This window comes from Bufo gargarizans, chromosome 9 (genome assembly GCF_014858855.1).
Source record: "Bufo gargarizans isolate SCDJY-AF-19 chromosome 9, ASM1485885v1, whole genome shotgun sequence".
In the NCBI taxonomy this organism is placed as follows: Eukaryota; Metazoa; Chordata; class Amphibia; order Anura; family Bufonidae; genus Bufo; species Bufo gargarizans.
The window spans coordinates 7683204-7693776 of record NC_058088.1 but is presented as its reverse complement, the minus strand read 5'-3'; the positions used below and the strand labels follow the sequence as shown (position 1 = coordinate 7693776).

General features: G+C 43.7%; 1 protein-coding gene across 1 annotated transcript; it reads left to right on the top strand.

Annotated features, from left to right (window-relative positions):
• Positions 1 to 3765: 3765 nt before the first annotated feature.
• Positions 3766 to 4866, top strand: LOC122946588 (3-galactosyl-N-acetylglucosaminide 4-alpha-L-fucosyltransferase FUT3-like). The gene has a single exon (XM_044306312.1). The coding sequence runs from the start codon at positions 3766 to 3768 to the stop codon at positions 4864 to 4866; it is 1101 nt and encodes a 366-aa protein (XP_044162247.1).
• The last annotated feature ends 5707 nt before the right edge of the window (positions 4867 to 10573 follow it).

Genomic DNA, 10573 nt, shown 5'->3' with positions numbered 1-10573 from the left:
TGGAATTCCAGGAGATTTATAAGGTCTGAAAAAAGCCAAGGACTAAACAGGAGTTGATTGATGGGATACTTACCCCCCCCCCCCCCCCAAAAAAAAACTCATTTTTGGGCATATTAAAATCCTTATTGGACGACTATTCCCTATATAGGGCTCTTACCTTTGTCTGTGGCTTGGTTTCACTAAAAATCGAGCTTTTAAAATATGCAAATGACTTCACTACCAGCAAGTAGGGCGGTTACTTGCTGGTAGCCGCCGCATCCTCCTTTAAAAAAAACGCCCCCTCCTCCTGCTGATTGACAGGGCCAGCGAGCGCTCTCCTCCTCCGGCTGGCCCTGTCTGCAATTCAAATCCCGCGCCTGCACCTTACGTGTCTTCATTCAGCGCAAGCCCTCTTAGAGAAGAACACTCGCTTACTTAGCACTCCCTCAGTGCGCCTGCGCTGATGATGTCACCTCTAAACCTGAAAGAGAAGACGTCATTGACATCACCTCTAAACCCGAAAGAGAGAGAGAAAGAGAGAGAGAAAGAAAGAAAGAAGCCGGCTGCGCAAACAAGCGGATGTCATCCACAAGACAGAGAAATACAGGGACTGAAATCCATCTGTTTTCTCAGCAGTGGCTGGAGTGTACAGTATGTGCACAGAGCAGGGCTCCTTATCTCTGTATAACACTCTATACACATACCTACAATAGCTTCATAGGCAATATCACACATGGTAGGATTAGATACACAACTCAGCAGGCAGTATCACACATGATAGGATTAGATACATGACTCTGCAGACAGTATCACACATAATAGGATTAGATACACAGCTGAGCAGACAGTATCACGCATAATAGGATTAGATACACAGCTGAGCAGATGTACCTTGGCCGGGGAAGCAATTCTGATGAGCGAGGGACGCACCTGTATGGCATACCAGTTGCCGAGCACACCATCAAGTATTTGGGAATCAGGTTGGAGCATACGGCAGATTCATTATACCGATTAAATTATACCCCTTTGTCCCATAAAATCTCGCAGGGACTTCCTTTATCCCTTTTGGGGATAGTCCATTTAATCAAAATGATTACCTTTTCTAGACTCCTATATCCCATGCAAACGCTGCTTCTATTAATTAAACATGCGGATATTACCAAACTGCACAGCGAAATAACCCACTTTCTGTGGAAAGGCAGACGCCCTCGGATAGGGATCAAAAAGTTAATGGCACTTAAAATCAAAGGTGGCATGAATCTGCCAGATGTTCGGTTATATAACTTGTCCTGCCTATTCAGGCATATAATAGACTAGGTAAGGTAGACCAGCTGGTATTCTGATTTTGACCTGGAGAAAACCTTGGTAGCACGCTTTGATCCCTGTACCTTGTTGCATACGAGCATGAAGGGCCTGCCGCTACGCCTAAGAAACTCTGTTCTCTTCAGACACACTTGGGCAGCCTGGAGGGCTCTCAGGAAGCGCTTCCACCTTAGCCAGAGAGTATCCAAGTATCTGCCCTTATGGGAGCACCCTGACTTCGCTCAGGGAAAGAACAACAAACTATTTAAGGAATGGAGGGATAAGGGGATACTGACAGCGGCACACCTAATGCACAACATGGAAGGTAGATGGCTAACGCGACAAGAAACAATAGAATCTTATGGGCTAAATTCCTTCCAAAGCATACAATATGCGCAGGTTCATAATTGCCTCTCCAGCTGCTTGTTAGACCCCCCCAAAGGAAACCAGACAGAATGCCTTTGATAAAATATTGCGCAGAGGGGCAGGACCACAGTCTATATCATGTTTGTATGCACAGGTTAGGGAAGCTCTGGGAGACGGGTTGCCTAAGCAGGCTTTCAGGACCTGGCCTAGATTGTTAGAGGACCAAGAGGTGGAAGAGAAAATATTAAAAGGTTGGTGGACGTTGAGAAAGCACATCTTAAATGAAACCTGGAGGGACACTCATTTTAGGATCATGCACAACGCCATTTATGCCTTTAATCTTCCCCCCAAAAATGAGAAACCGGACAGACTAACACAATGTCCAGAGTGTAAGATGCAGAGGACCGACTTGTTTCATAGGTTGTGGACTTGCCCTAAGTCCACTGAACTGTGGAATCAGGTCGCAACTCTCGTTAAAGATGTCTGGAAGTTAGAAATACCACTTTCACCCATAACTTATTTATTCCACTTTAGGGAGACGGAGGGTGATGGGGGACGGGTGGAGCAAAAATTGACGGTTTTATTTCACTCGATATGTATGGTAACCAAGAAGTGCTTATTAGCACAATGGCTGCAGCCCTTGTGCCCCACAAGAGATACTCTACTTCAGAACCTGAAAGACCTGTTGGCCCTGGAGAGATGGGAGGTTGAAAGGCATAAAGAGCAGAAAATTGGGAAGTTTGTTAAAAAATGGCGTGGCTTTCTTATACATATTCTTTCTGATGGGGAAATAGAACATATAATGAGGCCTTTTACTTTGACCAAATGGTATCTAACGGAACAACTCAATGGTTCCTTGGGCAGATTACAACAGGGTCCTTAAAGAGTTGATCTTCTCTCTAGCAGGAACCATATGACATATTCGAGGTATTATATAAAACATACTTTTATGTCTTACCGGTCAAGGTTATTAAAACTGGGACTTGTGATGATGGTGTATCTCATGGAGACAGCTATGTTTATGTTATATATTACTGAAAGGCTATGTTATGTCTTTTCTGAAAAAACAATATTGTATTGAAAATGTTCGCTAGACGCGATGTCTGATCTTTACCTGTTATGACTATGTACTTGCTTGTCTTGTGAACTAATAAAAAATGTTTTTGAAAAAAAATAATATATAGTAATTTAAAAGAGTAGCAAAACTAGAGTAGAGTAGCAGAGTAGAAATTTGGCATGACCATGAACATGCTGACTCAATGAATGAGGCACCCATTTGAATTCCAAAGACAGTTTTTTCTATTCCGCACCATGATTCACCCTGCAAACAAAACAAGCCTTCTGATAGAGAGATATGTTGATCAAACAATAAAAATTTGATGGCAAAAATTAAAACATCAATGTCAAAATTGAGGATCCAAAATGGGTCAATCATACATGTAAAATGTAATATCTTTAGTTTGAGGTCAGAGATGGTATATATCAACCGAATCGACCCAAAACTGGCAATGCTGATAGGTGTAAGAGAGCATATTTGCCAGATCGGACTACTTGCAGGGATTATCTGTAGTCTGTTACCATGGAAACACACAGCTCCCTCCAAGTCTTGACTGACATAACCAGGCAGCGTTCACATCCTCCTGCTGGCCCTGAGTGCATGGTAAATCTTGCGCCTGCGCAGTGCCGTTCAGTATTCAGCGCAGGTGCAGTAAGGAAGTCGGCAGCCAGTGAGCGTCCCTTCCTTCACTATGCCTGCGCCAAATACTGAGCGGCAGTGCGCAGACGCGAGATTTAACATGCACTCAGGGCCAGCAGGAGGATGCGAACGCTGCCTGGGCCTGCCAATCAAGACTTGGAGAGAGGTGACAGAGGTGGGAGAACAGAGCCTCTAGGAGCATGATCAACACCCCCCTGCTCCTAGAGGCTAATTTACATATTATACAAGGTACATTTAAGGAGTAATGGGGGCATGGATAAAACTAGAAATAGGCTAGTTAGGTTTAGCTGACATTAGCACATCGTTAATGTCAGACAGTTTAATTTAGGTATTTATGATGACAGAAACCCTTTAATCTACACAACTAATATTTGGATTCTCCATCTCCTTACAGACTAAAGATGATCTTGGCTTCAGTCAACTGCAAACATCTAAATATATTGGTCCTCTTTCTTTTCCTGTTCATCTTATCCTTTGTATGGAAACGTGCAAGTATCGCCTCTGGGGTGTCAACAAATATTCAAAAGTTGATTTGTCAAGGAAAAGAGAACCAAAATGAGACAGCAGTTAAAAGCCCAACGCCCCCAAAGAAACACGAGGAGGACATTATTGTCCTCATTTGGAAGTGGCCCTGGGGATATCAATCTCCTTTAGATAAGTGTCCTGAATATGGTATATTTGGATGCAAGTTGACAGTAGATAGAAGTCTATATGGTGTTGCCGATGCTGTCCTCATTCATCACGCAGATATTATGTATGACAAAAACTCTTTGCCCCAAGAGTCAAAACCTAATTTTCAGCGTTGGATCTGGTACAATATGGAACCACCACGGATTATCCAGAACTTGAAAATGTTAGATAACCTATTCAACATGACCATGACCTTCCGGCGCGATTCAGATATACATTGTCCATATGGTCAGATGGAGCCATTAAAAAAGAGAGGGCAAAACTTTACCATTCCCCAAAAATCCAAGCTGGTCTCTTGGGTCGTCAGTAAGTGGTACCCTGGTGCCCCCCGCATTGCATATTATGAGGAGCTAAAGAATCACATCACTATTGATGTATATGGAGCAAAGCACAAGAAACTAAGCTGGGATGATTTCTTTGCCACCATATCTCAGTACAAGTTCTACCTCGCCTTTGAGAATTCAGTTTACAAGGATTATATCACCGAGAAGTTGTGGTCCAATGCTTTTGGATCATGGGCGGTTCCAGTTGTGTTAGGAACATCTCGGAAGAACTATGAACGTTTTGTCCCTGGAGATGCCTTCATTCACGTCGATGATTTCACAAGTCCTAAGGAATTGGCGGCCTATCTTCTAGAGTTGGACAAGGACGATGAGAAGTACAGGAAGTTTTTTAACTGGAGATTTCAATATCGTGTTGCTTTTAGTAGAGGACCATCATATGGCTACTGCAAAATATGTGCAATCATCAGAGAAAGTCCTGTTTACCAGGTCCTTCACAGTGTGGAAAAGTGGTTTCTGGAAGATGTGTAATTTTTGACCTGGAAAGTTGAAAACAGATATCTCTACTGTCTCTACTCTAACACGAGTAGGTTGAAATAATTAAAGGACCCCATAAAGATAAAGGACATGTGAAACTAATCGAAGTGGAGGGAATCCCTTAAAGGAGCTACAGTATCAGTGGATGAGTACTGGTGCTACTCAGTGTTATATCAGCTGCTGTGGTGGTTCAGAAGCTCTCGGTCACTAGGTCATCACTCTATATTATTCTTATAATTGATGTACGAGTGTTAATTACATTTTCACATTTAGAAAATTAAATTTCACAATGGAACGAGGAGTGAATATAATTAAAGTGAAGGGTAACTGTATTGTGGCCATTTTCTCTCTTTACATCCCTGATCGTCATCAGTTCTTAGCTGTGTGTTGTCATCAGAGTCAAGCTGAGCTTGTAAGTCCGTTACTAATAGTAGAAATATATAGACAATGGGATGTGCGCCCCAAAGGGTCCTTTCTGGACTGGATTTTACACCACCTATCTGTCTTTCTATTAATCGAATAGCAAAAACACAATGTAACAGCTCTTTGCAAATACTGAATACATGGATTCTAAATGCTACTAATGCTGCACTCACTATATAAATATAAACCAGGTATAAAGCAAATACATTTTGATAAAAAATATTTGCCCATCTACCATGGCGAGGTGACCTTACTCTAGATTGACTCCCCTCCTTGTGATAACCTGTACAATTTAATAAATGCAAAAGGACATGTCAGTGTGGCTAGAAATTCTAAATAAAAAACACAATGCAACAGCAATATCGATCTATTCATCCATTCTCTCTATCTAAGAAAAAAAAAATCATGCCACAGCAATAGAAAATATTCTGGTGCAAATGCTACGCTTATTTTGTAAATTTGAGATTCTTGGCAAATACATTTTGTACACAATTATTTGGGACCGTCTGCCACACGTCAAGGCGATCTCTGTAAGACGGGAACCTAACACTAAATTCTACCTGTTATGTGCCATAACGGCCACCATATAATTCAGGGAGTGCAGGTACCACATGCATGCTGGGTCCACTTTGCTTTCTATTATTTTTGGTGCCAAAATGGCCTCCATTAAATTTAGGGGATGCAGGTACCAACATGCATGCTGAGCCCACCCTATACCTCTCCTGGTGCCAGATGGCTTCCAATGAATGCAATGAGAGTCCACTCTATACTTCTCCTGATGCCAGGGAGAGCAGGCTACAGCTTTATACTTACACTGATTAAAATCAGCCTATGGGGCTGACAGGCTGGTCAGGGGTGCAAAACTAAATGGAGTCAGCCACACCTCCAGTACACACTGCAAAGAAAATTGGGGTCAGTCAGCACATCCCAATGCGCGGGTGCACGCTGCCATGGCTAGAAACACAAAGAAAAAAAATCTATCTATCCATCTGTTTATCGATCCATCATAAAATCTGTAAAAAGGAGATAAAATCTGCAAAAATCCAAAACGAACAGCGGGTGGCAAAAGAGAGCAAATCAAATCCCAAAAAATTATTTAAATATATAAATTGTAAAAAACGAAGGTCAAAGCAGGTAGGCCTCCTAAATAACGGTAAAGGGGGATAGTCACTGAAGATAAGGGTTCTGACTTGAGGTCTGATATAGGGTTTGATCTGAAATGGGGGTTTGATTGGAAGATCAGATATGGGGGTCTGATTTGAAGTCTGATATGGGGGTCTTATCTGAGGAACTGATATGAGGGTCTTATCTGAAGATTTGATATGGGGTCTGATCTGTGAATCTGATATGGGGGTCTGATCTGAGATCTGATATATGGGTCTGATCTGAGTCTCTGATATGGGGGTCTGATCTGAGGATCTAATCGGGCTTGGTGCCTAGGGCCCACCAATGGAATTGATTTTGCGGGGCCACCCTAGAGCTGGAGATATTACTCGTTAATTTTTCAGTCTCATGCACATTAATGTATGCATTTTAGCACAAAATACAGTGTGCTAAACAGAACAGTATTGTGCACTGCACTATATCAAATTGTTTCCCATAAGGGTACCTTCACACTAGCGTTTTTGTTTTCCGGTGATGAGTTCCGTCCTCGGGGCTAAATACCAGAAAAAAACTGATCAGTTTTATCCTATTGAATTCTGAATGAAGAGTACTCCATTCAGTATGCATCAGAATGCATCAGTTCAGTTTCTCTTACGTTTTTTGGCTGGAGAAAATACCGCAGCACGCAGCAGTTTTCTCTCCTGAACACTTTCCGGAATGCCGGACCCGGCATTAATATCCATTGAAATGCATTAATGCCGGATCTGGCCCCAAAAAATGATCCGTTTTTTCCATCCGCGCATGCGCAGACCATTAAATCTGTGAAAAAAATAAATACCGGATCCGTTTTTCCGGACGACAACCGGAAAGACGGATTCAGTATTGCAATGCATTTGTGAGACGGATCCGCATCGGGATCCATCTCACAAATGCATCCATTTGTGTCCAGATTGCCGGATCTTTTTCCGCAAGTGTGAAAGTACCCTTAAGCAACTCATTTAGTTGATAACTGTGTCTGTTATGTACAGTCAGTAGTTTGGACAGCAGCCACACGTGGACATTCCATGTCCTAGATGAACCACCCAGTCAAAAGTTACATTTATTGAAGTGATCGCAGTAGCACCACGGCCTCCTCACAGCTCACCAAGCTCAGCACCGTACATTGTATAGCGGCTGTGCTTGGTATCATGCTCAGCACCTTTCACTTCTATGGGGCTGAGGCCACTTGATCAATGAATGTGACGTCACATGGCCTAGGAAAAGAACAGAGAAGGGCACAGAGCTCACAGGAGCACCGATGCCTTCTCAAACAGCTGATCAGCAGATGTCAGACCCCCACCGATCAGATACTGATGACCTATCCACAGTCATATGTGACTGATATCAGCCGCTCCTCTTATAACGCTCCAGTGCTGATATAACCTCCAGACATTACATCATATCTAAAAGGAAAGCTTGTATGTAAGGGGGGGGGGGGGGGTTGTACTGGTACACATTATAAGTGGACATTTTTTGTAGTGGTGCAGATTATAAGGGGGGTGGGTTGTACTGTGCATTATAAAGGGGTATATTTTGTACTGGCATATATTACAAGTTGGCATTTTCTGTACTGGTGCACATTATAAGGGGATATTTTTTGTACTGGTGCACATTATAAGGGGATATTTTTTGTACTGGTGCACATTATAATGGGGGAATATTCTGTTCTGGTGCACATTATAATGGGGTACTTTTTGTACTGGTACACATTATAAGGGGGCATTTTTTTTGCACTGGTGCACATTATAAGGGAGTAGTTTTAGTACTTTCACACATTATGAGGGGGTATATTTTGTACTGGTGCACATTATAAAGGGGTATTTTATAATGGTGTGGAGTGGGGGAAACCCCCCACCGTACAATGAGGAGCGAGAAGAGCAACTAGGCCTGAGAGATAGGATAAGGGAGCAGGTCACCTCCTATTGCTTCCCTAATCCTGGCCCTTTCTACTCACTGTATGAGCAGACCTGTATGGTAGGATGGCTCATACCCAGGAACCTAGTCGCCCTGATAATCCCTCAAATAAAAAAAGGGTTGAGACAACCTGTTCATCCCAGACACGGATTAACAGGAGTCTCACTGGCCTAGTGCACAGCTAATGAATTGGCAGGCAAGTGCCCAGAAACAACACGCACTTACGTGCCGCAGCAACAACAACCGGAGCCCCATGCAGACAGGATGCATGGCAACCCCCGGCAGAGCTGCACACTGACTTGTGGTTCCCCCTACGGGGAACCCTGAGACCCCCTTCTGGAGGCTTTCACACAGGGAACATGTCTAGCAAGCATGCTGGACTACAGACAACAACAGACCAGACATGTAACAACCACTAAACAAGACAACAACCACCCATACATAAACATCACCAAACATATGCAAGGGTAGTGAAGGGAAGGTAGACAACAGGATGACATAGAAGACAACAGTGAGACATCGATGTCCCACAAGGTGGCCCTCACACAGGAAGATGGCAAATCCAGACCAGGAGCATAACTCCAGCGCACACCAAGGTTGGAGTACAACTGACTCCAGCCTGGAAGCCACAGGTGATAAAACCCAGCTAGGAAGTTAACCCCTCCAGCGCCAGACAGGGGAGGAACGAGGAGAAGGGAAGCAAAGTCCATACATGCTGCGACAACAATGCGTTGCCCCTGACAACCAGCATGTACGGCTAATGTGTCACGACGAACAACAAAGACTGTGACAGGTATTTTTTGTACTGAATGACACCATCCCCATCTAGTGGTGGCTAAAGATATGACTTGTGATTACCATGTGCATACGAAATATACAGTAAATGCATATATAGCAGGACAAAGATATTTTTGCACTTTGCAGAATAATGTGGCTCTTGGAGGAGGATGCTGCACATGCTAAAAGCAGTAACCACATCATGTAATCCATAATTTACCTGTGGGGGAATATTTGTTCATATGTCACTCATTTTCTGAAGGAAAGAAAGAAGGAAAGAAGGAACACCCATGAGTTGCTAAACAGAGCAAAAAACATCACATCTATGGCAGGTGGTTTTCAATGTGATTATACTATAAAGAAGACATTTTATGGATTTATTGAGTGTTTACTGGAGTTCATCTCATCACAGTGGATTTGTTTGTACCTGGTCATCAGGTGCGGACTGACAACTCATGGGGCCCCTGTGTCCCTGCCCACCCTCAGGCCACACCCACACACAGCCCCACCCACATATCTCGCTGCCCACATCACCTACACTTGGTACAGAATTCCTCTTCACTATCAACACAGGCGTATCTCAGACTCAGTGTATCTCATAGCTCCACAGCAATACAACTCACAGTAATGTGCAAGCAGTGGCGGATCCAGAGCCTGGTCTCGGGAGGGGCACTTTCAGATTATTTTCTGTCCGCCGCCACAAAACAATGGTGCTTATAGAACAGACTACACAGTGTATGCTATATGTGTATAACAAACATATTTCACATGAACACTCACAGTTACTTGGCTTGGCCCTTCGGGATCTCGGACGCCACTTCCACACTTTGGCCGGGGGCTCGGCGGAGCTGATGTGTTTTATCCTAATGAGAAAGATTTCATAATAAGTATTTGGAGAAGGGGCAGAGGGATAGCAGAGCAGGGAGAGGCTGGTGCTGCTACTAGGGGGTCATACCATGGGGGAGTAATAAAGCCCACCATAATGCCCCTCCCCCCCCCAGTAGTAATAATTCTCCTTATAATGTGACAGTGCAAAAAATACCCCCTTGTAATGCCCCCAGTTGAGCTAATGTCCCCATAGTGCCCCCATAATGTGCCAGTATAAAATACCCCTATATAGTGCCCCTAGTAAATGACCCCATAGGCCTCCACACCCTCCTTCCTCCTAGTGCCCCCCATAATGTACCAGTATAAAATGCTCCAGTAGATGCCCTCAGTGTCCCCCATAATTTGCAAGTATAAAATACCCCTTCTTAGTGCCCCCCGTAGATGACCCCATAGTACTCCTCTCCCCCCTTCCCCATAGTACCCACCATAATGTGTCCCAGTAAAAAATTGTACTGTACAGAGAGCCCATATAAAATACCCCTTCTTTGTGGCCTCAGTAGATGCCCCTATAGTGCTTCCAATCATGTGCCAGTAATAATAGCCCCCCTGTGCCAGT